At 32.0% G+C, this 25,900-nt stretch overlaps 2 protein-coding genes across 7 annotated transcripts in view; one reads left to right on the forward strand and one right to left on the reverse strand.

The window, feature by feature from the left end:
- Positions 1-25,900, reverse strand: part of LOC127719523 (collagen alpha-1(XII) chain-like) — a 565,245-nt gene that overhangs the window by 12,792 nt on the left and 526,553 nt on the right. The gene's annotated exons all lie outside the window — the stretch shown is intronic.
- On the forward strand, positions 23,686-24,959 carry LOC127720786 (ankyrin repeat domain-containing protein 17-like). The gene has a single exon (XM_052227538.1). The coding sequence runs from the start codon at positions 23,880-23,882 to the stop codon at positions 24,957-24,959; it is 1,080 nt and encodes a 359-aa protein (XP_052083498.1). The 5' UTR covers positions 23,686-23,879.

The following is a 25,900-nucleotide window of genomic DNA, read 5'->3' on the forward strand; positions in this document are numbered from 1 at the left end:
ATTTCATATTATAGGTTAAAATATGTTTTTATCTGTATAAGAATGATCTTTTGTGGATTGAATCCGCCAACCAAATGTTGACATTCTTTCCCTTTTAATAGCTGAACATGCTTAGTACATGCGTAACCCATCTCTACCTAAAGGGTTAAATTGAAGGCCACATGAATACGGATAAAATGAGGTTAAATCATTGACTTGCAAGTCAATGATACATCATCGATGTTTTTGAGCTTATTTTGACAAATTTGAGACAAACTGACTGCTTGTAACGAAATATTATATCAAAAGTCCTCTTTTATTTATACTTGAAACAAAAATAATTGTATATAAATTTTTGTCTAAATCGTAGCTAATGGCCCTTTGAAGGAGGTACATTTAACAAAATGTTATTATCATCTAATGTTGATTTGATTTTTTTATTATGAATACTGTGGATTCATTATTATTCATTGGAGACCAATGTTCGTGGATTTTGTGGGTAAAAGTGATCCACGAATTTAAATGTTCAACGAAGTTCAAATTTTCTATATGCTTGTATGGAAACATGATCAAAACCACGAAATGAAATATCCACGAAAATACAATTTCTCCTCAAGCCATGAAAATTGGTATCCACGAAAATAAATGGAAAGGAAACGCTGATATTTAGAACCAGCATAGTTGTAAATGAATTCTGCTATTGGCACACAATTCTCCCAATGAAAAAAATAGTAAGTTTTGTTTTTATCAAGTAGGCTTTAGTACTGAATTTTTTTTCATACAAGAGCTATTTCATTTTCAAAGATTGTTTTTACTAGTATATGTAACACATAGCCTTTTGTCTAAGATGTTTTTTTATACAATTCTCTCAGTTGTTAGGGTTTTATTTTTACCAGTCAAAGGTTTTTCAACTTAGAACGTCTTCTTCATTACACACAAATAATAAATTACTGAACAAAATAAAATACATGTGAATAGCATCATATACAATATTAATATGGAGACATGAAATGAACAAAAATTGAAACGACGTAGATCATCGATTTCTAAAAGTCGAGTTGACCGTAAATTTATTTGTCAAAAACCAAGTAGAATGTTTTAATCTGGGAATAAACATTCACTCTAAATGTAAATTTTATTTTCAAAGCAAGCACATTATTGTTGTCAACATATATGATATTCTATATAAAATCAAATGGATGGTCCATATCTTTGAATAAATTGAATAATTCAATTCGTGGTCAACAAAACAAGTAAATAAACTTAAATGTTTATATGATTAGCAATAATGTCTAAATATAATGAAAAGCGATTGGTCGTTTTAAAAAAATTCTACATTTTGATAAAAATTAGAGTTTTTAAATCTATAGAGTAACTATACATGCTATTATCATCAGAGTTTTCTTTTCTAAGTTAAAAAAAATAATGTATTCCATGGAGCTGCATAATTTTTACATGAGCTAGAGGACATAATGTTGATCAATAACAAACCTTTCTAAAATTGTCCGTATATAAATTTTGAAGTTACAGTCCTTGGATGGTGTAAACTTCCCACTCACACCATACACCATTACACCATTCACCATACACCATTACACCATACACCTTGTGCCATTACACCATACACGTTACACCTTTGCACCATACACCTTACACATTACACCATACACCATTCCCCATTCTATCTACACGATCCGAAATTACCCATAATGCAATTAAATTTCAAAGAAAGCGTGCGACTACAAAATTATTTATTTGATTTAAAAAACGAATTTTGATCACAATATTGTAAATTAATGTATAAAATTAAAATCTCCGTGGTCATGCCTATGATGGTTATATAAACAATACAGATTAAATATATATACATGTATTTGTAAATAAAGTACGCATAAAACTTTGCTTGTAATGCAAATTTATCCGCGATCTGCCTATCTATAAATTAAAAACGATATTGGTTACAATGCTATTATTATCGGTTTTAACATGTATCGTAAATCTTATAAACTTGGTTTTCAGATAAAATCGACATACAATGCCAAAAATGAATACTTCAGGATGACTGGTACATGTACAACATGTACAACAAAATTATTTTAAGCATCAACCAAAACTGACCATATTTGAACTTATAATTATAAAATTGAGAATGGAAATGGGAAGTGTGTCAATCTGTTAATTTATATAGGGTTAAAAAATTTGGAAATGTTTTTGCCCTCCTTTTATTAAAAAAATTGTCTCGCTACAAAATTTCAGTAATTTTGATACCTCAGGCTGACTCATATAACAAAATTATTTAACTCATCAACCAAAACTGACCATAATATTTTCACTTTATTATATAGATCTATATAGCCGCATAGTAAATCAGCAATATTTTGATGTCAGGGTGGATTGTATAATACAAATGACAGCAACATTGCAAAACAACATATACAATGACAAAAATTTGTCCCCATCAATCTAGATTGCCAGCATGTCCTCTTTTTATTCAATATATTGTCTCGCAACAAAATTTCAGTAGTTTTGATACCTCAGGTTGACTCGTATAACAAAATTATTTTAACGCATCAACAAAAACTGACCATATTTGCACTTTATTATGTATATCTATGAAGCCACATAGTAAATCAGCAATATCTTGTTGTCAGGATGGATTGTATAACACAAATGACAGCAACAGTGCAATACAATGACAACAAAAATTTGTCCTGATCAATCTAGATAGCCAGCATGACCTCTTTTATTCAAAATATTGTCTCGCAAGAAAATTTCAGTAGTTTTGATACCTCAGGCTGACTCGTATAACAAAATTATTTAAAGCATCAACCAAAACTGACCATATTTGCACTTTATCATGTAAATCTATATAGCCGCATAGTAAATCAGCAATATTTTGATGTCAGAATGGATTGTATAATACAAATGACAGCAACATTGCAACACAATGACGACAAAAAATATACCCATTAATTTAGATAGCCAGCATGTCCTCTTTTTAATTAAAATATGGTCTCGCAACAATTTTTCAGTAATTTTGATACCTAAGGCTGACTAGTATAACAAAAGTATTTAAACGCATCAATAACAACTGACCATATTTGCACTTTATTATGTATATCTATATAGCCGCATAGTAAATCAGCAATATTTTGATGTCAGGATGGATTGTATAATACAAATGACAGCAACATTGCAATACAATGGCAACAAAAATTTGTCCCCATCAATCTAGATAGCCAGCATGTCCTCTTTTTATTCAAAATATTGTCTCGTAAGAAAATTTCAGTAGTTTTGATACTTCAGGCTGACTTGTATAACAAAATTATTTTAAAGCATCAACCAAAACTGACCATATTTGCACCTTTAATATTATGTATATCTATATAGCCACATAGTAAAGCAGCTATATTTTATTGTCAGAATGGGTTGCATTATACAAATGACAGCAACATTGCAACACAATGACAACAAAAAGTATCCCCATCAATTAAGATTGCCAGCATGTCCTCTTTTTATTCAAAATATTGTCTCGCAACAAAATTTCAGTAATTTTGATACCTAAGGCTGACTAGTATAACAAAATTATTATTTAAACGCATCAACAAAAACTGACCATATTTGCACATTATTATGTATATTTATATAGCCACATAGTAAATCAGCAATATTTTGATGTCAGGATGGATTGTATAATACAAATGACAGCAACATTGCAATACAATGACAACAAAAATTTATTCCCATCAATCTAGATAGCCAGCATGTCCTCTTTTTATTCAAAATATTGTCACGCAACAAAATTTCAGTAGTTTTGATACCTCAGGCTGACTCGTATAACAAAATTGTTTAAACGAATCAACCAAAACTGACCATATTTGCATTTTATTATTATGTAAATCTATATAGCCGCATAGTATTAATCAGCAATATTTTGTTGTCAGAATGGATTGCATTATACAAATGACAGCAACATTGCAACACAATGACAACAAAAATTTGTCCCCATCAATCAAGATTGCCAGCATGTCCTCTTTTTATTCAAAATATTGTGTCACAAGAAAATTTCAGTAGTTTAGATACCTCAGGCTGACTCATATAACAAAACTATTTTAAAGTATCAACCAAAACTGACCATATTTGCACTTTATTATGTAAATCTATATAGCCGCATAGTTAATCAGCAATATTTTGATGTCAGGATGGATTGTATAATACAAATGACAGCAACATTGCAATACAATGACAACAAAAATTTGTCCCCATCAATCTAGATAGCCTGGTAAGCATGTCCTCTTTTTATTCAAAATATTGTCTCGTAAGAAAATTTCAGTAGTTTTGATACCTCAGGCTGACTTGTATAACAAAATTATTTTACAGCATCAACCAAAACTGACCATATTTGCACTTTTGATATTATGTATATCTATATAGCCACATAGTAAAGCAGCTATATTTTATTGTCAGCATGGATTGTATAATACAAATGACAGCAACATTGCAACACAATGACATCAAAAATTATCCCCATCAATTTAGATTGCCAGCATGTCCTCTTTTTATTCAAAATATTGTCTCGCAACAAAATTTCAGTAATTTTGATACCTAAGGCTGACTAGTATAACAAAATTATTGAAACGCATCAACAAAAACTGACCATATTTGCACATTATTATGTATATCTATATAGCCACATAGTAAATCAGCAATATTTTGATGTCAGAATGGATTGTATAATACAAATGACAGCAACATTGCAATACAATGACAACAAAAATTTATTCCCATCAATCTAGATAGCCAGCATGTCCTCTTTTTATTCAAAATATTGTCACGCAACAAAATTTCAGTAGTTTTGATACCTCAGGCTGACTCGTATAACAAAATTATTTAAACAAATCAACCAAAACTGACCATATTTGCATTTTATTATGTAAATCTATATAGCCGCATAGTAAATCAGCAATATTTTGTTGTCAGAATGGATTGCATAATACAGATGACAGCAACATTGCAACACAATGACAACAAAAATTTGTCCCCATCAATCTAGATTGCCAGCATGTCCTCTTTTTATTCAAAATATTGTGTCGCAAGAAAATTTCAGTAGTTTTGATACCTCAGGCTGACTCATATAACAAAACTATTTTAAAGTATCAACCAAAACTGACCATATTTGCACTTTATTATGAAAATCTATATAGCCGCATAGTAAATCAGCAATATTTTGATGTCAGGATGGATTGTATAATACAAATGACAGCAACATTGCAATGCAATGACAACAAAAATTTGTCCCCATCAATCTAGATAGCCAGCATGTCCTCTTTTTATTCAAAATATTGTGTCTTAAGAAAATTTCAGTAGTTTTGATACCTCAGGCTGACTTGTATAACAAAATTATTTTACAGCATCAACCAAAACTGACCATATTTGCACTTTTAATATTATGTATATCTATATAGCCACATAGTAAAGCAGTTATATTTTATTGTCAGAATGGATTGTATAATACAAATGACAGCAACATTGCAACACAATGACAACAAAAATTATCCCCATCAATTAAGATTGCCAGCATGTCCTCTTTTTATTCAAAATATTGTCTCGCAACAAAATTTCAGTAATTTTAATACCTAAGGCTGACTAGTATAACAAAATTATTTAAACGCATCAACAAAAACTGACCATATTTGCACATTATTATGTATATCTATATAGCCACATAGTAAATCAGCAATATTTTGATGTCAGGATGGATTGTATAATACAAATGACAGCAACATTGCAATACAATGACAACAACAATTTGTTCCCATCAATCTAGATAGCCAGCATGTCCTCTTTTTATTCAAAATATTGTCTCGCAACAAAATTTCAGTAGTTTTGATACCTCAGGCTGACTCGTATAACAAAATTATTTAAACGAATCAACCAAAACTGACCATATTTGCACTTTATTATGTAAATCTATATAGCTGCATAGTAAACAACAATATTTTGATGTCAGAATGGATTGCATTATACAAATTAAATGACAGCAACATTGCAACACAATGACAACAAAAATTTGTCCCCATCAATCTACATGTAGATAGCCAGCATGTCCTCTTTTTATTCAAAATATTGTCTCCCATGAAAATTTTAGTAGTTTTGATACCTCAGGCTGACTTGTATAACAAAATTATTTTAAAGCATCAGCCAAAACTGATCATATTAGCACTTTATTATGTCATGTATGTAAATCTATATAGCCACATAGTAAATAAGCATATAGCCGCAAAGTAAATCAGCAATATTTTGATGTGAGGATGGATTGTATAATACAAATGACAGCAACATTGCAATACAATGACAACAAAAATTTGTCCCCAACAATCTAGATAGCCAGCATGTCCTTTTTTTATTAAAAATATTGTCTCGCAAGAAAATTTCAGTAGTTTTGATACCTCAGGCTGAATCGTATAACAAAACTATTTTAAAGTATCAAACAAAACTGACCATATTTGCACTTTATTATGTAAATCTATATATCGGCAGCCGCATAGTAAATCAGCAATATTTTGATGTCAGGATGGACTGTATAATACAAATGACAGCAACATTGCAATACAATGATAACAAAATCTTGTCCGCTTTAATTTAGAGTGCCAGCATTTCATCTCTGTATTCGTTATATAAAACTGTCACTAAAGTCAGTATCAGTATCTGTATTTCCCACTTCCATGACTTCTGAATATGGATGGGTACATCACAGATTCCTTTTGGGCTATTGTGTGATGGGTTGGTCTGCGCATAAATTAGTTGTGCTTGCTGAGGTGTGATGATTTAAACTCAGTAGTTCAGGATAGTTTGTATAATAAAACTATTCCACCTCATCATCTAACAGTGTGACTGACATGACAGTTTTCATTTGTACTTTATAATGAAAAGTATGAGAAGTTCTCTTCTAGGAAAAGTATACTGTTAGTATATTATGTCGGTTGGTTGATTTTGTTGGTGGCTAAATATCAAGTGGCAAATATTTCATTCCGTTTCACATAGCTAAGTATATTTTTTCGGACGTTCAAGATATCATTTATAATCCGTAAAGACAAATCTAACGAAATTGACGAGATTGTTCATAATTATACAACACCTTATGTGCAATAACACTGTACAATTTTCCTTTGAACATTTTTTGGAAAACAGAATCGTAAATCCAAGGCAAACATAGGTGAATGACGATAAGATATTTATAAAGAGACTGTCAAAAGTGGGGAACGAAGCAACTTTAAAAATGATGTTGATAACCCGTGATATAAAAATACTGTTCCGATGCGTGGATAACCTTTCTATCCGCCTTCTAGTTTAAATAAAATCCTTTCTTTTATGATAACTGCATGTGATCACAAGTGTGTAATTATAAAGCCATTGTTTAATGTAAATAAGAATATAAAAAAAAAAGATTTTTTAATATGTGTATATTAAATATATATGACATAGAGTCTAACGAGTAAAGTAATTTGCTTTACTGGGAAAAAAGAACAATAGGATTATTATTATTGTTTATGTTTACAATCCGAAAAATTAAAATAAAATGAACTTCGGTTTCAACCAATGAAATGTCGTACACCATTCATTCACACCATTCCCGATCGCACGTTACACAATCACACCATTCCTCATACACCATTACACCATTCCCCTTACACCATACACCATAGCACCATACACCTTCTACCATTGCACCATATGCCATACACCATTACACCATACACGTTATTTTGGGAAGTTTACACCATCCAAGTGCTGTATAAGAAACTAAGTTTTCAATTCCCTCATGCAAAGTTGACCTTAGATAAATTTGGCTATTTTTTTAGGTCCTTTCTGGTCATATAGCTCTTCAACTGTTTTGGCTATTATATGTTCTTGGTTTTCAAATATTCGGCTTTGAGCGTTCCTGATGAAGGTAAATCCAGAGAAGCGCATCTGACGCATGAAATTATTTAACGTGTTGTTTTCATTTTTTACAGCACTGGGTCGATACCTCTGCTGGTGGACTATCAGTCTCCTAGGGTATCATCAGCTCAGTAATCAGTACTTCGGTACTGACATGATCAATAACAAACCTTACTAAAATTGTCCGTTTATAAATTTTGAAATTATAAGAAACAAAGGTTTCAATTCCCTCAGGCAAAGCTGACCTTAGATAAATTTGGCTATTTTTTTTTAGGTCCCTTCTGGTCATATAGCTCTTCAACTGTTTAGGTTATTATTCATTCTTGGTTTTCAAATATTCGGCTTTGACCGTCACTGATGAAAGGTAAATCCAGAATAGCGCTTCAAACGCATGAAATTATTTAACGCTTTGTTTTTATTTTATGAGCATTTTCATATAAATATCCATATTGACACATTGCATTGGGTTTAATATTTGCATGATACAAATCCATGTTAAGCGCACTGCATTTATTTCTTAATCTTGCGTGAAAAACATTTAAATATCTATCGCAAAATGTAAATTTGATATGAAGGGGTGATTAGTTTTTATAATACTTCTGTTTAAAATATATTTCAAGAGAGTCCATTTCTAAAAGTCATATCGAGAGAATTTCATACTAGATGGAATAAAAGATTCTTGATAAAGGGACAATCTGCTTGGAGTTTGGTATATATTTTGACTACTTCATAGATTGTAATTGTTTGTTTCTGCCACGGTTGGAGTATTAAATCTAATAAGTATTCTGGAATATCCCTATTCATAATAATGTAAAGTAAAGTTAATTTTTTAACTTCCCGTCGAATCTTTAACCCTTCCCATCCCTTTTCTAAATAGAGTGAATGAGGGCTAGCGTAGCTTGTTAGACCAGTGACAATACGTGCTGCTTCCAGCTGTAATGCTTCTAATCTTCTATTATCCAAAACTTCTGAAGAATATCCAAGAACTGGCATAATAAAAGTTCGATATATTTTTAGTTATTTCCTTTTTAATCTGAATTTCAAGCGTCTAAGAACATTTATTTGTTTTAATACCTTTTCTATTAAACGTCTACTGCTTGCATGCATCAATCTTCATGCGAATAAGCATTTTTATAAAACATTTTTAGTGTTATCCTGCAAATTTTTTAAGATAACATAATGGGTAAAACATTTTTACAAACCAAATATAACCTTCTTCCTGACCAATGACAAACTGTATGCTTCTTAATATTATTTTCCTAGAATGAATTAACACTAAAAAGATTGATGTCAAATGATGTAACAAAGATACAGAGATGGAAGACAATCTATAAGATCACATGCTGTGACAGATAAAAAAAAACCAGCATTGTTACTAACAGAACATGGAGGAAGAACCTTCGACGTCAAGTGGCATAAAATGTTCTATCCCGAAAGAATTACAAGATGAAATCAATGTGATAGCTTCAAAACATCAACGAGTAATAGGTATTCGTACATCATTTAATAATCACATAACGACTAAACTTCAAAATGTAGTGCATTGTGTTTAAAGAATGGTACCGTTGTCATAGGAATTCAGAAGATAACTGGTTAAACATAAGTGATAATCACAAATTTATTGATAAAGATTGGTTTTTAGTTAATACATCAAGGTGTCAATATTTTAAGGAAATACCTGTTATACCTAGGTTATGTTCATTGAAATTTAAAATGATCCTACGGACACGAGCAAAACAAACGATTTTTTTGAGATATTTGCACTGTAAGAAGGGCCAAAGGGACATCGCCATCCAATGAAGGAACATAAAAAATAGGGAACAAATGATCGTCTCTTACGTAATATGTTTTTAAAGCGGTTACGTGTTAAATTGGAATATAGATCCTTATCTAGAAAAGGACAACTATTTTGCTGTGTCTATTACATTTCCTTAAAGGGTCTCTGGTGGAGAGTTATCTAATGAACAATCATACCACAGGTTCTTATTGTTATATAAACTATTATTAAGACCAAAAAATGAAATATGATTTTTTTTTTGAGAATATTTCTTAAAGCGGAATATTATAATTATATTTCGTAATGAACAGTTATTGTGGGTCAAAATATGATCAAAATATCTCTTGTATTATTGGGTTGCAAGTAAAAACAAATCAACCTCATTTGAATGATTCTTCAATTTGACGCTTAGCTTGAGATGGGTTACACATGGGCTAAGTTTGTTGAGTTTGAAAATAGATCTTTCTTCTACAGATAAAAATAATGATTTTCAAACAAATCTAAAGACAATTGTCATTATACGACTGCACGTGCTTGTCTGAGTATTCGAACATCACTGAAAAGATGTTTAGTGTCAAAGTGCTCATATGATAGATTTGATACCGTACAATTTTATTACATTCATATTTATGTTTATATAGGGTCAAATGCCATGTTTCGTACGTAATCTCGGTGATTAATAATATGACGTCTAGTCTAAAATACACACGTAATACTGATGTATTATAACTAGTCCATGCATTGTTAATTTTTTTTAATCGGACTTTTTGTAACTTTTTGTAACTTTGATATACGTTTTAGTTGTAATAAATGTACATGATATGAAAATTTGAGTCAAATTGGAAAACATGATTTGACCGCTTACGCCCCTTTCAAAGTTAGTTCCCATAGATAAAGAATGTTTGATAATTTTAAGCAAACATATTATCAATGTCACTGTAAGAGTTAATAAAAGTTCCAAACAAATTTAATTTAGACAGATATTGCTTCAGTTTCGCTGTTAAAGGCCATTCTTAACAACCATGACCAATTCTGCGTTTAAAGAGTGCAATAAGCATACATAGATGTTGTTAAGGACAACCTTTGCAGCTTTAATCGTTCCATAAAAGTTACAGTAAGTTCATCTGACTTCTTTGCCTTTTTCATTAACAAAAAAAGTTTTATACATTTATATTAATTCGTAAGAAAACTGAAACCCTATTATTTGAACAATTTGAATTTTTACAAAGTCACCGACGCATGTCTTATATGACAATATCAAAGAAATATAACAGTAGAATGCACGTATTTTGCAAGAAACAATGCTTATTCAACACCAATTGTACATCAACTGTAAAACTCCATCACTGTCCTAAACTAATATACTTTGAATAAACATTTCATTTTTCAACCTTATTTTCAGCAAAACCAGCAGACTTAGACGATGTTCAGAAAAGATGGTTGGTTGTTGGAATATGCCTACACGGCGTAATATCCCCAGCCATGAGGAAATATGTTGTTCCAGCTTTAACAAAACTTTGTTATAAGTTATCTATTAAACATAGCCTTGATACACAAACTTTTTCAAAGCATTTACAAAAACATCCATTAACAAACAAGACATCCCTTAATTACGAAGCAGTCAACAACAACAAAGTAAAACATGGTTATTATAAAGCAAAGTACGACTACATGATCAAGAGTGTTGTGGATCTATCCAAGCTATTCCTACAAACACATATGGTACATTATACAGGCTTTGATGAAACATGTGACTCCTCCGCTTTGCTGGGATTGATCATCAATATTGACCAGTTCGCTCCAATCGTAAAGTCTGATGCCGAAGATGTACGTAAAGTATCTGTGTAGATTTATATCTGTGTTTGAGCTGTTGATTTTGCCAATTGATAAGGGACTTTCCGTTTTGAATTTTCCTTTGAGTTCGGTATTTTTGTTATTTAACTTTTTATAATTTGCGCCACTCATAGTATTTGTTTAATGTGTTCCGTAGTAATGATATTTATTTGTGAAACCAGCGGTATCAAAAATTCATTAAAATAAAAATCTTTATTAAAAGTAAATGTTCATATTACGAGAGGTACCAAAATAAACCAAGTTACGCTAACAGATTGAATACTTGGTGTGAACTAGGCATTTCACTAAATATTCGAGACGTTCATTATTTTTGAGAATAAGAAATTTTCAATAAAAAAATTCAAAAATAATAAAGTTTTCGATATCCCTATATATCGTTAACAGAACATAATAAATAAATGAATAGTTTGTACATTTAGAAAAGATTACACTTTAAAAAAAATCTACTGATAAAGGTTTCGCATTTTTTACTGTAAGTGGTTTGACAGTTTTCCCAAAAAAACTTTAAATTCTACTTTTTATTTGGTGTTAAAAAAATAATATCTTGTTCAAGAATCACGTAAGGAAAATGTAATATGATGTCGCTGTGACACAACTTTACAATCACTTTCAAAAACAATTTGGTGCCTTGCTACCTAACTTGCTTACCAATTCCTTATCAATTCTTAACATAGTGATGGCATACATGTAGAATGAATTTGGTTTCATGATAGGTACGACGATATATAAGAAATCCTTGGGCTCATTGTGACTTTACTGAATGGGATGCTGTAAAGTATTCCAATTCATTCCAACTGATGAAGAAGCTAGTCAAGGACCTTAAACTTAGTCTCAATAAAGAAAAGCAAATCATCGGGGGAATCGAAAAATGGGAAATGAATGGTAATGTCCAAATATGCTTGTTTTGTTGATAAAAATGTTAATATGCTGAACATACTTATAGGCAGATATAACCTATAACATTTTACTAAGCATTTTGTCAGTGGAAATCTAATATTTAATATACATGAAGTAAACAAACATTAGCAATGAGAGCTGATATATTTCATGAAAATCTTTCACTTTTTTCTTATGTTGTGCTATTACATCACTGTTCCTGGTAAGGGCGAGAATTGCGCGGTCGCAAACATATCTGACTCCACCACACTTGTATAGAACTTATATATTTCACTGGACTTATTGGATAAGTGGTATGGAATGTTGCGGATTGAAAAGGACTTTAGGAATTGTTTACTGTGTCTAGCTTTCCGAAGCCTATATTATTTAGAGGAAGATCAGTATAAGACCATCTCAGACTAACCTACAAAAAAAAAAATTTCATTTTTCCGATTATCTTGAAAAAAACTATAAAAGATAGAGAGAAACTTTTTATAACATAAATGGTCAGCAAGACATGATCTACAAATAAGTTAAACAATCGAAATCGTTTGTCCACTCCATATAGAAGTTATTGCCCTTAAATGACATTTTGTTTGCCTATCATCCTAAAAACTATCCCAGATAGATATAAACTTTCAATAGCAAAAACGACAAACAAGAGAGGATCTGTAAATAAGATTTCTAACATTGTCTAAGCGTTATTGCCGTTTAGTGACATTTTTTCCATTTTTTGTTGTCATTTGTTTGCATATTATCGTGACAACTAGGTAAAATAGTGATAGATAGAAACTTTAAATAGCAAATATGATCAGCTAGATAACATCTACAAGTCAGTCAATATAGAAAATCTGAAGAAAGATACCAGGCTTATAGTTTGTACGCCAGATGCGGTCTACAAAAGACTCATCAGTTACACTCGAGTTAAAAAAAGTGAAAGGTCAAATAAAGTACGAAGTTGAAGAGCATAAATTGATAGAAATTTTGAATAACAAGAATTATCAGCAAAAACTGATCTACAAATAAGTTAAAAAGCCAAAATTGTCAGTACTTAAAGTAGTTACTGCCATAACAAGAATATTTTTATCATTTCGTTTGGCGTTTAGCCTTTTCAATGAAGATAGATAGAAACTTAAAATAGAACAAATAAACAACAAAACAATATTTTCCAAAACGACAGTCTACTCCTTAAGGTGGTACCCAACACCTTGACTAATATTAATTTGGCTCGTTTAACTTTCATAAAATTTTGACAAAATGTTTACTTTGACCCTTTGACAAAAATATAGAAATTTCAAAAAATTTGAACCAACCACTTTATCAGAAAAATTTCATTGGTTATATAGCAGTTTGACAAACACTAATTTTGATCATTGAGAAGCTTAATATTTCCTTAACAATGCAACGTGATTAAAACGTTTAGCTGATTTTTACAGAGTTATCTCCCTGTAGTGTTAGGTACCACCTTAAAGGAGTTATTGCCCTCAAATGACGATGTATCTGAATTGTTGCGTTTTTGCTTATAATCCCGATAGCTGTAACAGAAAAAAAAGAAACTTAAAAAAGCAAAAACAATCAGCAGAACCAGATCTACAGAAATGTCAAATTGTTAAAATTGTCAGTCATCTCCTTATAAGAAGTTATTGTTCTTAAATGACGACGATTTCCTTTTTTTTTCGTACGAAAACGAAAACTACGGAAGTTAGGGATAAACTGTACATAATAAAATGATAAGCAATAATAAATCAATATCAAAGAGATTTTGATATTATAGTGTACAATAAAGAAAAGTGGCCATTTTTAAATATGTAAAGCGATTCACATGAACGCAAATGAACGAAAGAGCCTTTATCTGGTTTCAGGTTAACAATTGTGGCATAAGTTGAAATTATTAAATTTAGGAACAGTTTAACTTCGAGGAAATTGTTAGTTGTCAAGCAAATGTTTCATTATTGATATCTATCTTCACACTATTTTTGTTTAGGTCCACAGTTTTTGAGCGGAACTACTCATGGTCTTGAATTAGTAAACGAGTTTCGTCAACAAACACACGTTCTTGCTGAATATGCACAACTTGTGGCAACAGCAACAGATAATGATTTTATTACGATGAAGAATGAACTAAAGACAGTCGAAATCATGCTCCTTAAAACATTTTCTCAGTTAAAGAGAGACCTGGAAAAAAGATTTTTGAAAATAGACAAAGTAAGTAAGACAGACTATATATTTGAAACGTCTCCAGTCAGCTATAAAAGGTCCCCCAAATGACAAATGTAAAACAATTCAAACGAGAAAAGTAATGGCCTGATTCATGTACAATGAACGAAAAACTGATATGATATACAGCAACAAACGAAAACCACTGATGTACAGTCTCCTGACTTTAGACAGGCACATACAGAATGCTGCGGGGTTAAACAGGTTTGAAGGCGCCAATCCTACCCTAACTTGGGACAATGGTGCAACGGTGCAACATAAGATAAAACTATATAAAACAATAAACGAAAAACAATTATGAGAAACAGTAATAAACGATAGCCACCAAATCACAGGCTCCTTACTTAATACAGGCACATATGGAATGTGGCGGGTCTTAACTAGTTTCATGGAGCCAGCCCCACCCCCCCCCCCCCCCCCCCCCCCCCTGGGTCAGTGGTGTAACAGTACAACATAAGAACAAAATATAAAATCAGTTTAAAAGGTTTTAACTCGTCAGATCGATACACAGCAGAAATACATTCAACAAAAACACAGACTGCATATACATCACCACAACAAAAAACCTGGGTCAGTGGTGTAACAGTACAACATAAGAACAAAATATAAAATCAGTTTAAAAGGTTTTAACTCGTCAGATCGATACACAGCAGAAATACATTCAACAAAAACACAGACTGCATATACATCACCACAACAAAAAAGATACTTAGTACAGATCTGAGAGTATTCGCAGTTACTGACAGCTAGTTCAAAGCCAATAAATACGAATAAAAAAATCATGCACTGCCAAGATATAGATATTGACAGATTGTAGAGCCATGATTGTGCATATGTATAGAAAAATAATATTTAGTTTGATCTTAATTTAGTGGAAACAAAATCAATATTTATACCAATAAAAGTATGTTTGAACCGAGACAACATATTATACAATACACCTTAGTTTACATGTTCATGGCAGAAGGTTATGGACAGATCTTGAGTTGGTCTTTCAGTACCGTGAAAATGACAATAGAGTTATCTGTCTTGGAACGAAATCATCGTATCCGGTTTATACACAGTAAGAAGTGAATGAAAATAACATGTAATTTGCCTGTCTGTGCTTTAACTTTGAATTCTTGACAAACAAGTAATGTGCAGACAAGAACAAAATTTATTCGAACACAACTAAGCATTGGCATTTTATAAAGTATCTACTTTGCCAAACAAAATATATACATGAAACACTCGTACGGATATTTATGGGTAAATATGTAAGATTTGGACTTTTTAATAAAGTTACTGTCACTTTTAACGAATTAACATCAGTAACTGGTCCACTTTTCAAGAAGAGATGTACTTTATAACGGAAATGCACACACCAGTGTTGCTACAGAAAATATTGAAAGCCCCTTCTGAATTTGTTCACATGCTCATGTCTGGCTTTTAACTGTGGCCTATGTTTCTCATAAATGTCCATAAAGTGGTAAGGTATCTAGTTTAAAATTCGTTTTAATCATTGATGGTTTGCAAAACATATCTGTAATAGCACAACAATATCTTTATACATTTGCAGAGGTTGGTGACTCGAGACAAAACTTTGCAAAATCACGAGGCACAATTCGGTAGGTGATATAACTAAGAATGCGTTAAATATAAGATGATTTACAAAGTTTATTTATATTTGTAATATGAAAGGTGAAATCGATTTCTGGAATAACCTTCATCAGATACGCTTGTCAGACAAAAAAGTCGGGAAGCCAAATACAATTGTTTTATATGTTATGAAGTTTGTCTCGATAATGGTAATTAAAGTTTGTATTAAGCATTTACCTATTTTGGATATGAAAAGTACAAAAAGCGAAATGATCATTAAAAAAAACCACCCTTAAAATAAATTTTTGTTTGTTTTGTTGTTTCGCAAGATGTTGCTTTGATATTTGGTATATGACATCGAACAGTTTACATGCTTTTGAAACTGACACCGATTAGCCGGACACATTTCTATGTAAGAGTTATCTCGCCAAATGCTGTTTTTCTTGTTATCACTACGCCTTTGCAACCGGATTTTTTTTTTCCAAATTGATCATTAGGTCCTCAACATGTTATAAATAATCTGACCGAAGCGATCAGGAGGCTCAATATAAAGTCATATCACCTAATGTATTTTGCATAAGTGAAATGTATCTTTAACTGTAAACCATAAGTGATAGATACGTAACGTCTTTGATTTGAGGTCCTTGGTACACACAAAAAACAAATAAGGTCAAGTTCACAGGTAAAGGTCGTTTTGACTTTTGCTTATTATCACTTCTCCTCAGAACCCATATAAGATGTCGACAAATTATTATTTATTGAATTTTTTAGTTGAGACATATCGTTACATATACATTTTGTTTGAAAAGATACTTCCTCCAATCTAACGTTAAAATTTGCTGTATGGAGGTATAAAGCTGTCGCACGGGAACGCACAAAAGGAAAAATTACGAAAATTCCATTGTTTTCACAATATTAAGCTAGTTTATATCAAGTTGCCATGTGTGTTAAAAAAATTGAGAAGTTTTTTTAATGTCTCTGGTAAATTCTTGCCAATGTATCAGATGAATGGTTAATGCATAGATTGAGTTGATGATATATATCAAAACATTTTTATTTATGATAGACATTGCTCTTTCCATTTTATAATCCATCAATGTCACAAAATATAGTCATTCCCCTTTTGTCGCTTAGCGATAATTGTAAAGGGTTAGCATTGTTTGTATCTTCTTTTAAAAAAAAAACTAATCCATGCATACAATCAATCTCAATATGTTTAATTTCAAATGTTTACCTGATACTTCTGTTAAATAGTAAACATTCGGGCAGGAACATACCGTATGGTAACGCTTAGTAGTAATACATTGTTTGTTTTATAAATTATTTAAGATTTTACGTTCCCGACGAAGGAAATACAGAAAAGTGATTCGGTGGCACCACATATATAAGGTGTTATTTTCGTTATTGAGATTTTCCCCCCTGATCTAATATATTGCTGCAACCATAATTGAATTAAATGCTGGACAAAACTATAAACCTAAAACATTTCGAAATGACTCAAGTTTCAATCCGATAATTATCACTTCTTTTCTCTTATCCATTTACATTTTCTATTGCGAATTATTTCAAAATAGTTTCACAGGTATCTTACATTCCGATCCGTTAATTTGTTTGGCAGACAAAATTGCAAGGCATTCAAAAAATAATATTTCAAAATGATAAACCACATTCATGCTCCCCGTGACAACGCAAAATCGATGTATTGGAAAACAAACAACACGCTTGATATAACTCGTAACTTCACGGTCCACTGAACATAGAAAATGATAGTGCGAGTGGGGCATCCGTGTACTATGGACACATTCTTGTTTATAATTTTATAGTATTGTACAGACGGCAGACCTGCCGCCAACTATCCCGCTTTATGGGGGATATCCCTCATGAGAGGTGTTGACCTGAATTTTGAAATTACTTATTATATTAACTGAACACCTGAAAACATGCATTCAAATGAGTTTAAAGGGTACCGGTGATTAAGCACCTACATACTCATTGAAACAAAATTGTAGAGATTAAAAACACTTATGACAAGGACCATAATGTCCTCTTGTGCTTAAAATCCACAATGGAGATTTTGAAAAGTTGGCAGGTATGCAGACGTTGTTAATGTGCACATTTTTATCATGAAGCGCTTCAGCGCTCAGCGCTTCATACAAAATGTGCTTTGATCAATGCCTTTTCACCCTAATAAAATATCAAAACGAAGCATTAAATTATCAATTATAGTACAGAAATTACCCCGACCTGTGTGAAAAGATTCCCTTTATTAGCAAAAGATGAAGTTTAAATTGTTTAATTTATTTGTTTGCCCATTCGTCGATAGAAGAGACATTGTGTTTTCTGGACTGTGCATCCCTCTGCCCTGTTTCAGATTAAGATTTTTCGTAAAGATGCTTTACCACGAGGTTGTGGTAACATAGATTTGAAACTTAGTACACATGTTCATTATGATTTGATGTCTTTAATTGCTATACCAAATAACGGTTTTTATCCCCATTTTACACTTCACTGGAAATAGAACTGAATAATACAGACAGGCAATCGTGTTCTAAGGACATATTTTTATTCTTTTAAATTGTTAGCTGAACTTTTTAATCATAATAAGGCATTTGCTCCTGACTCATTATGGGATGTTTTCAGATCTTACATGCAGCGACAGACACATGTAACAGAGTACAGTGACCGATCAGATTGTAATCGTGTTGATGCCAATTGGTACTTTCTCATTATACTATTAATACCGCTAAAATCTCTTTATAAGTAGGGATTAATTTCTATATTGTTGCACAAAATGGTTGCATCATTTAATTAAAATAATCGCCATGAAGAAACCATATTTATCTTGTGAATGGACGAGTGATACAATACTTTTTTTAAATGACACAAAAACAAATGAAATTTAAAAGACTTTTTAAACAATTATGGTAACAATATTATGTATGTGTCCCTTTATGTCATTCATGTTTTTGACTTCGACCAAGTTACTGGTTGAGTTTATAAAAAGTAAAATCACAAAAATACTGAACTCCGAGGAAAATTTAAAAAGGAAAGTCCCTAATGAAATGGCAAAATCAAAGACTCAAACACATCAAACGAATGGGAAACAACTGTCATATTCCTAACTTGGTACAGGCATTTTCTTATGTAGAAAATGATGGATTGAACCTGGTTTTATAGCTAGCTAAACCTCTCACTTGTATGACAGTCGCATAAAAAAATCCATTATATTGACAACGATGCGTGAACAAAACAAACAGACACAATAGGTAAAAATGTCAAAAATAGGGGTACAGCAGTCAACATTATGTTATCATCTTAATCACTATAAAAACAAACAAATGTAACAAAAGCATGTACAATTATCCTGTTATATTATAATCCTTGCATTGTCTATAATCTAAATAATTTCATACGATATAAGTAGATAGGTCAATTTGGGTTTATATAGTCTATAGCCCTGAAGCCCTTTTATTTACAAATCGACGATGAAACTTGATTTTGGTTTTTATTTATTTCGGGATCATATGAGAACATCATCAAAGAGCATACGATTCCTAACAGTTTTGTTACAGATTAAACAACAAAAAGGATATGAAGTCGCACAAATATGAGTTTTTAGGTTTCTAAAAATATGACTAAAAAATAACATTTGAAATCTAACTAGACAGCACCTGCTTCATATTTCTAGTACTTAATCACAGTCCAAATTAAAAACTTTTTGATCTTTATGTTATACTGAATCTGTTTTTTTATAAAGTTGTTTTTGATCTTAACCCTTTATTATGTTCAGAGGAACTTTATAAAGTAGTTTTTGATCTTAACCCTTCATTATTTTCAGAGGAACTTTATAAAGTAGTTTTTGATGCTTACCTTTTATTATTTTCAGAGGAACTGAGAAAAAACTTAAGCCAGTGCGCATGTCATGGTGAGCTTTGATTAAATTAATGTTAACGTATATTTATGAAATTTCTCTCAATTCATACAAAAACAATAAGTATACTTTTTCTAGGATATTTTAGTAGATTCTTTGTTTGTTAGGGTTAAAAAAACATGTGCTTTCGTTACTGATACCGATATCATCAACGATTACACGTATACACAAACTTCCATTGACAGTATTTTACACAAAATTACTCATAAGCAGATAGTAATCAAGCCAATATCACCCGAAAGGTAATATCATTTATTATAATATATTTCATTGATCTTATATATTCAATATTTTTCCATTTGACATAATTTTACCGGTTACGTCATCATACTGGCTTTGATGGTTACCACTAGATGTGGGCTTTGAGGGAAATGGTATTTCTTGAAGAAGGACAGGGGGCTTATACATAAAATGTCCTATATCAATTACTGCCGCTGCGATGCGACTGAGCTTCAATTTTATTAGGTTTTCTTTTAGTTTGTAAGAAGGTTTCCACTCATCAATATCCCGGATGAATTCGATAATCAGGGAAATTTGAGGATCAGTATTTTTGCAGAGGGGAGGGGGAGTACTGCAAATAAGTTCTATATTTAAACAGGAATTTTCTTAATAAGTAACCTTCTTTTCGGATGGCAGGCGTGTATTTATTTTTAGCTGACAGCTTATCCTTGGAGGAAATTTCATAAGTCATGTCGTATTCAATTAAAACTCATCAAATAACATTTAATTGGTTAGCAACAAAACAAATAAAAACTGTTTAAAAAATGCCTGTTTTGAAGCTGATAAGTCTTTTAATTCAACAGAAACAGAATGTCACGTTGTCTGCACTAAAAACGAACCAATGCAGACAGACACGGGCGTAGCGAACGAGTTGTGATAAATAAACTCCATAAGATGGTGCCAAAGGTGTACCACCTTCAAAAGAGAGAAAGATGGTGTCAAAGGAACATCACCTTTAAAAGAGGAAAATTAAAAATAGGGAAAGAAAAATTGTCCCTTTTGTCGTAAAATTTTGTGAAGAGTTTTTCCATGTAAAACTGAAATATCTTAATCTAGGAAAGGACAGTTATTACCGTTTATATTTGATTTATTTAAAATTAGTTCCTTTGGGTAAATTTCGACCGTATATGTAAAAAATTCTTGAATATGTAACAAAATATCTCATCAAGATAACGAAAAGTCTTGTTGAATTTATCAATGAAACGCAATTTTGACGGGTCGTTGCCGAGTTTTGTCATGAACTGTGATTCATAACAGTACACGAACACGTCTGCTATCAAAGAGACGCAATTGGTATCAATAGGAATACATGTCTGTTCAGAAAATCTGATGCCGCTCATAAAAAGAATGGCACTTAAAACTCATCTTTTATACTATTTTTTCCTGTGGCAGTCCAAATACACGCCTTTCATCCCGGTAGACCCCGGTAACATGAACTACCTATTCCGTTGATTAATATTTTGTTTTCGTTTTTAACATGTCTGATATATTTGCCACTGAAAGTAAAGCTAACAACAATCCATCAATCAATCTTTTACAAGTGAAGCGCAGAGAAACAAAATTATTTTGAAATTTACACCATCATAACAGCAATGGTGTTTGGTGTGGGCTATACTCTTTGAGAAAGATAATCCATAAGCAGCAAAAAAATTAACAATATGGTTTATGTGCAACCATCTGTTTTCATCTTGCGTAATGTTAACGATCATACAACCACTAAATGGCAATGTAAATAATTCAGTCAAACTATGCATTGTACATATTGCAACCATATTTTCGCAATTAAATAAATCTACGAGAAAAAAGTTTGAAGTTTTAAAATAAGATCTCATAGGTGACTGAGGCGTGGGTTTTACTTAACAGATAAATATGCTTGACAGTTCATTCTTATAACAATCGAGTGTAATCACAAAATAAACCTTGCTTTGCTATCATCAATTTTCTTATATTCAAATGAAACTTATTCAGCTCATTTTCCGTCATAATTTCTCAGGGTAAAATATCGGTAGACTTTTGTTTGTGATTTCCAATCCATTGACAGAAACACAAAGATGATTCACGCTACGCTAATGCCCTTAATTGAAATTTTACAGGTCGAAAAAAAAACAGTTAATAAGAAGAAGGAACTATGAATGAATTGTGTTGTAAATGAAAGAAATATATCGTATAAAAACAACAATTCGATGAAGGATTTCCAAATCAATTTTGACAACTAATTTTAATTCATATTTGTTATTTTCAGATTCCCACATTGTCGAGATGGAATTTTGGAAAAAACAAGAACTAATGTTTGTTGAAACGCCTGCCGTAAAAAAGATTTCACAGATCCTTGAATCAGAATATGCCGTCTTAATAGTAGGTAAACCTGGTATTGGTAAGAGCATTTTGATGCATCATGTCGCTTTAAAAATACTTTCGGATACGATTTATAGTATAATACCATGTTCTGGAGTCCAGGATATAGTTCAGCATTATAAAGAGGACGAAAGGCAGGTGTTTGTTCTTGACGATATTTGTGGACGGTTTGCACCTAGTATGTTGGAAATTGAATACTTGATAAAAAATGAAGACAATTTAAAATGGATCCTGGAAAAGGGAAAAACGAAAATAGCAGCAACATGCCGTTTAGATATTTTCCGAGAGGAAACATTTAGTAATTCATGTACTTTTTTTTCATCAAATATCGTCAACTTGTCTGCGGAATATTCAAAAAAGGACAAATTAAAGATAGGTATTAAGTATTTAACAAAAACTAATAGTGAGTTGTTGAAAGATCAAAATGTTGAGTTTACACCTTTAATGTGTTATCTATATTCTAAACATGAAAACTTCATTTTGACTGATTTTTTACACTGTCCTTACGATACATACCGAAATGAATGGGAAAAGTTAAAAGCAATTTACCCACAAAAATATTGCTCACTATTTTTATGTGTTATTCACAATGGCATTATCAAGGAGGAATTATTTGACATCTTTAATGAGAGAAATAAGAAAAATAAAGATATCTTGGAAAACATTTACGAAATCTGCGAAATGAATCGAGGTACACCTAGAAGTAAAATAAAATCAGTTTACGTCAGCATGATTGGAACTTATGTATGGAAAACACGAAATGAATATAGAGTAATACATGACCAAATGTTTAATTTTTTATGTTCTTATTTTGGTTCCAAGGAAACGCTGGTCAGATGTATATTGCGTTATTCAGACATCCGAGTTTTGAATGAACGGACACAATTACAATCTATTAATGAAAAACATAACAAATTTACTATACTGATATCAAAGAAGTTTGAACAGGATTACTTTGAGAGAATAAAAAATGATTTACAACTTGGCAAACTGTATCAATGTTTTTGCAATTCACAGATGAAGCATGTAAAATATAGGGCTTCATTTCTCAATTTGTTACAAACCATAGATTACAACTTTCTTTTTAAACAAATATGTCCGAGAAATTTTCTTCACTATATTCTCACACTAAAGAAAGAATACAATGAAGACTCATCAGATGCGGTTGACGATGATAATCTGTCGGAACCTTTTATCACATCATGCTTCCGAGGATATTATGATATAGTTCATTTCTTTATCACCAAATATGTCGATTTAAAGTACTGTTATTCATTCAATACACCTCTGACAGCTGCATGTAGTGGAGGAAATGAGAAGATTGTACAGTTACTTATAGACAAAGAATGTGATCTTAACCAAACTGATGGTATGGGAGAGACACCTTTGACAGTTGCTTGTTCTGAAGGAAATGAAAAGATAGTACAGATACTTATGGAAAGAGGATGTGATATGAACCAGGTTGGTTGTATGAGAAAGATACCTCTGACAGCTGCTTGTAGTGGAGGAAATGAGAAGATTGTACAGTTACTTATAGACAAAGGATGTGATGTTACTCAGGCTGATGGTACGGGACAGACACCTTTGATAGCTGCTTGTACCGGAAAAAATGAGAAGATAGTACAGTTACTTATAGAAAAAGGATGTGATCTTAACCAAACTGATGGTATGGGAGGGACACCTTTGACAGTTGCGTGTTCTGAAGGAAATGAAAATGTAGTACAGATACTTATGGAAAGAGGATGTGATATGAACCAGGTTGGTTGTATGAGAAAGACACCTTTGGCTGCTGCTTGTAGTGGGGGAAATGAGAATATTGTACAGTTATTTTTAGAAAAAGGATGTGATATTAACATGGTTGGTGGTATTGGAGAAGCACCATTGACAGCTGCCTGTCGTGGAGGAAATGAGAGAATAGTACAGTTACTTTTAGAAAAAGGATTTGGAGTTAATCAGGATTATGGTATGGAAGAAACACCTTTGATAGCTGCCTGTTGGGAAGGAAATGAGAAGATAGTCCAGTTACTTATTGACAAAGGATGTGATGTTACCCATACTGATGGTATGGAAAAGACACCTATGACAGCTGCTTGTTGGGGAGGAAATGAAAAGATAGTACAGATACTTATAGACAACGGATGTGGTATTAACCAAGTTAATGATATGGAAGAGACACCTTTGGTAGCTGCTTGTTGGGGAGGAAATGAGAAGGTAGTACAATTTCTTATAGAAAAAGGATGTGTTATTAACCAGGTTAATGGTATGGAAGACACACCTTTGGCAGCTGCTTGTTTAGGGGGAAATGAAAATATTGTGCAGTTACTTATAGACAAAGGATGTGATGTTAACCAGGCTGATGGTAAGGGAAAGACACCTCTAACAGCTGCTTATAGCGGAGGAAATTATAAAATAGTACAGTTACTTATAGACAAAGGATGTGATGCTACCTAGGCTGATCGATGGTACAGACACCTCTGACTTTTTAATAATATACAAAGGATGTGATATTCACAGACTGATGGATTGACACAAACTCCTCTGCCAGCTGCTCTAAGGGAAGAATTGAGATGATAGTTTATTAACTTAAAACATGTGGACGTGGTCAAGCCATGCTGATGATATTGGACAGGCATCTCTGACAGCTGCTTGTTGAAAACAAATGAGAAGATGGTACATTTATTTATAGACAAAGGATGTTTCTTAACTCGGCTGATGGTTTGGGTAAGACACCTTTGACAGCCGCACAGCCGCTTGTTCTTACGGAAATGAAAAGATATTACAAATACTTATAGACAAATTATGTAATGCTAACCAGGCCGATGATTGGAGTGAAAAATCTCTCACAGTAGCTTGACATATAGGGGGGTTAGAGGATAACATATTTACTGATAAATGAAGGAGCTTATGTTATAAATGCTTAAAAATAAAAGAACAGACTTCTAATGTCCCCCGCGTTGCACATATTTTATCTATCCAAGGTACAAGGGCAATAACTAGAAAACCTTTTTTTTTTTGTTCTTTAAAACAAATTAGAATATACTATAAGTTTTATAAAAATCTGGCAAGAATTGTACCCGTGAGAGCGCTAACGAGGCCATTTTCCATAAATTTAATATTTCCAAGGGGCACAACTCTTTAAAAAAAGTCTTTAGGCCACCATTGTAGAACTTGTCCGAGATATTGCTGATATTAAGCTATAGTATAGGTTTTATAAATATCTAGCAAGAATTGTATTCGAGCGAGCGCTAACGAGATCATTTTCCATAAATTTAATATTTCCAAGGGGCATAACTCTTTAAAATAAAACGATCGGCCACCATTATAGAACTTGGCAATAACTAGAAAACCCATTTGTTTTAGTTCTTTATCAAACAAATTATACTATACTATAA

Source organism: Mytilus californianus, unplaced genomic scaffold, assembly GCF_021869535.1.
Source record: "Mytilus californianus isolate M0D057914Y unplaced genomic scaffold, xbMytCali1.0.p SCAF_11, whole genome shotgun sequence".
Classification (NCBI taxonomy): domain Eukaryota; kingdom Metazoa; phylum Mollusca; class Bivalvia; order Mytilida; family Mytilidae; genus Mytilus; species Mytilus californianus.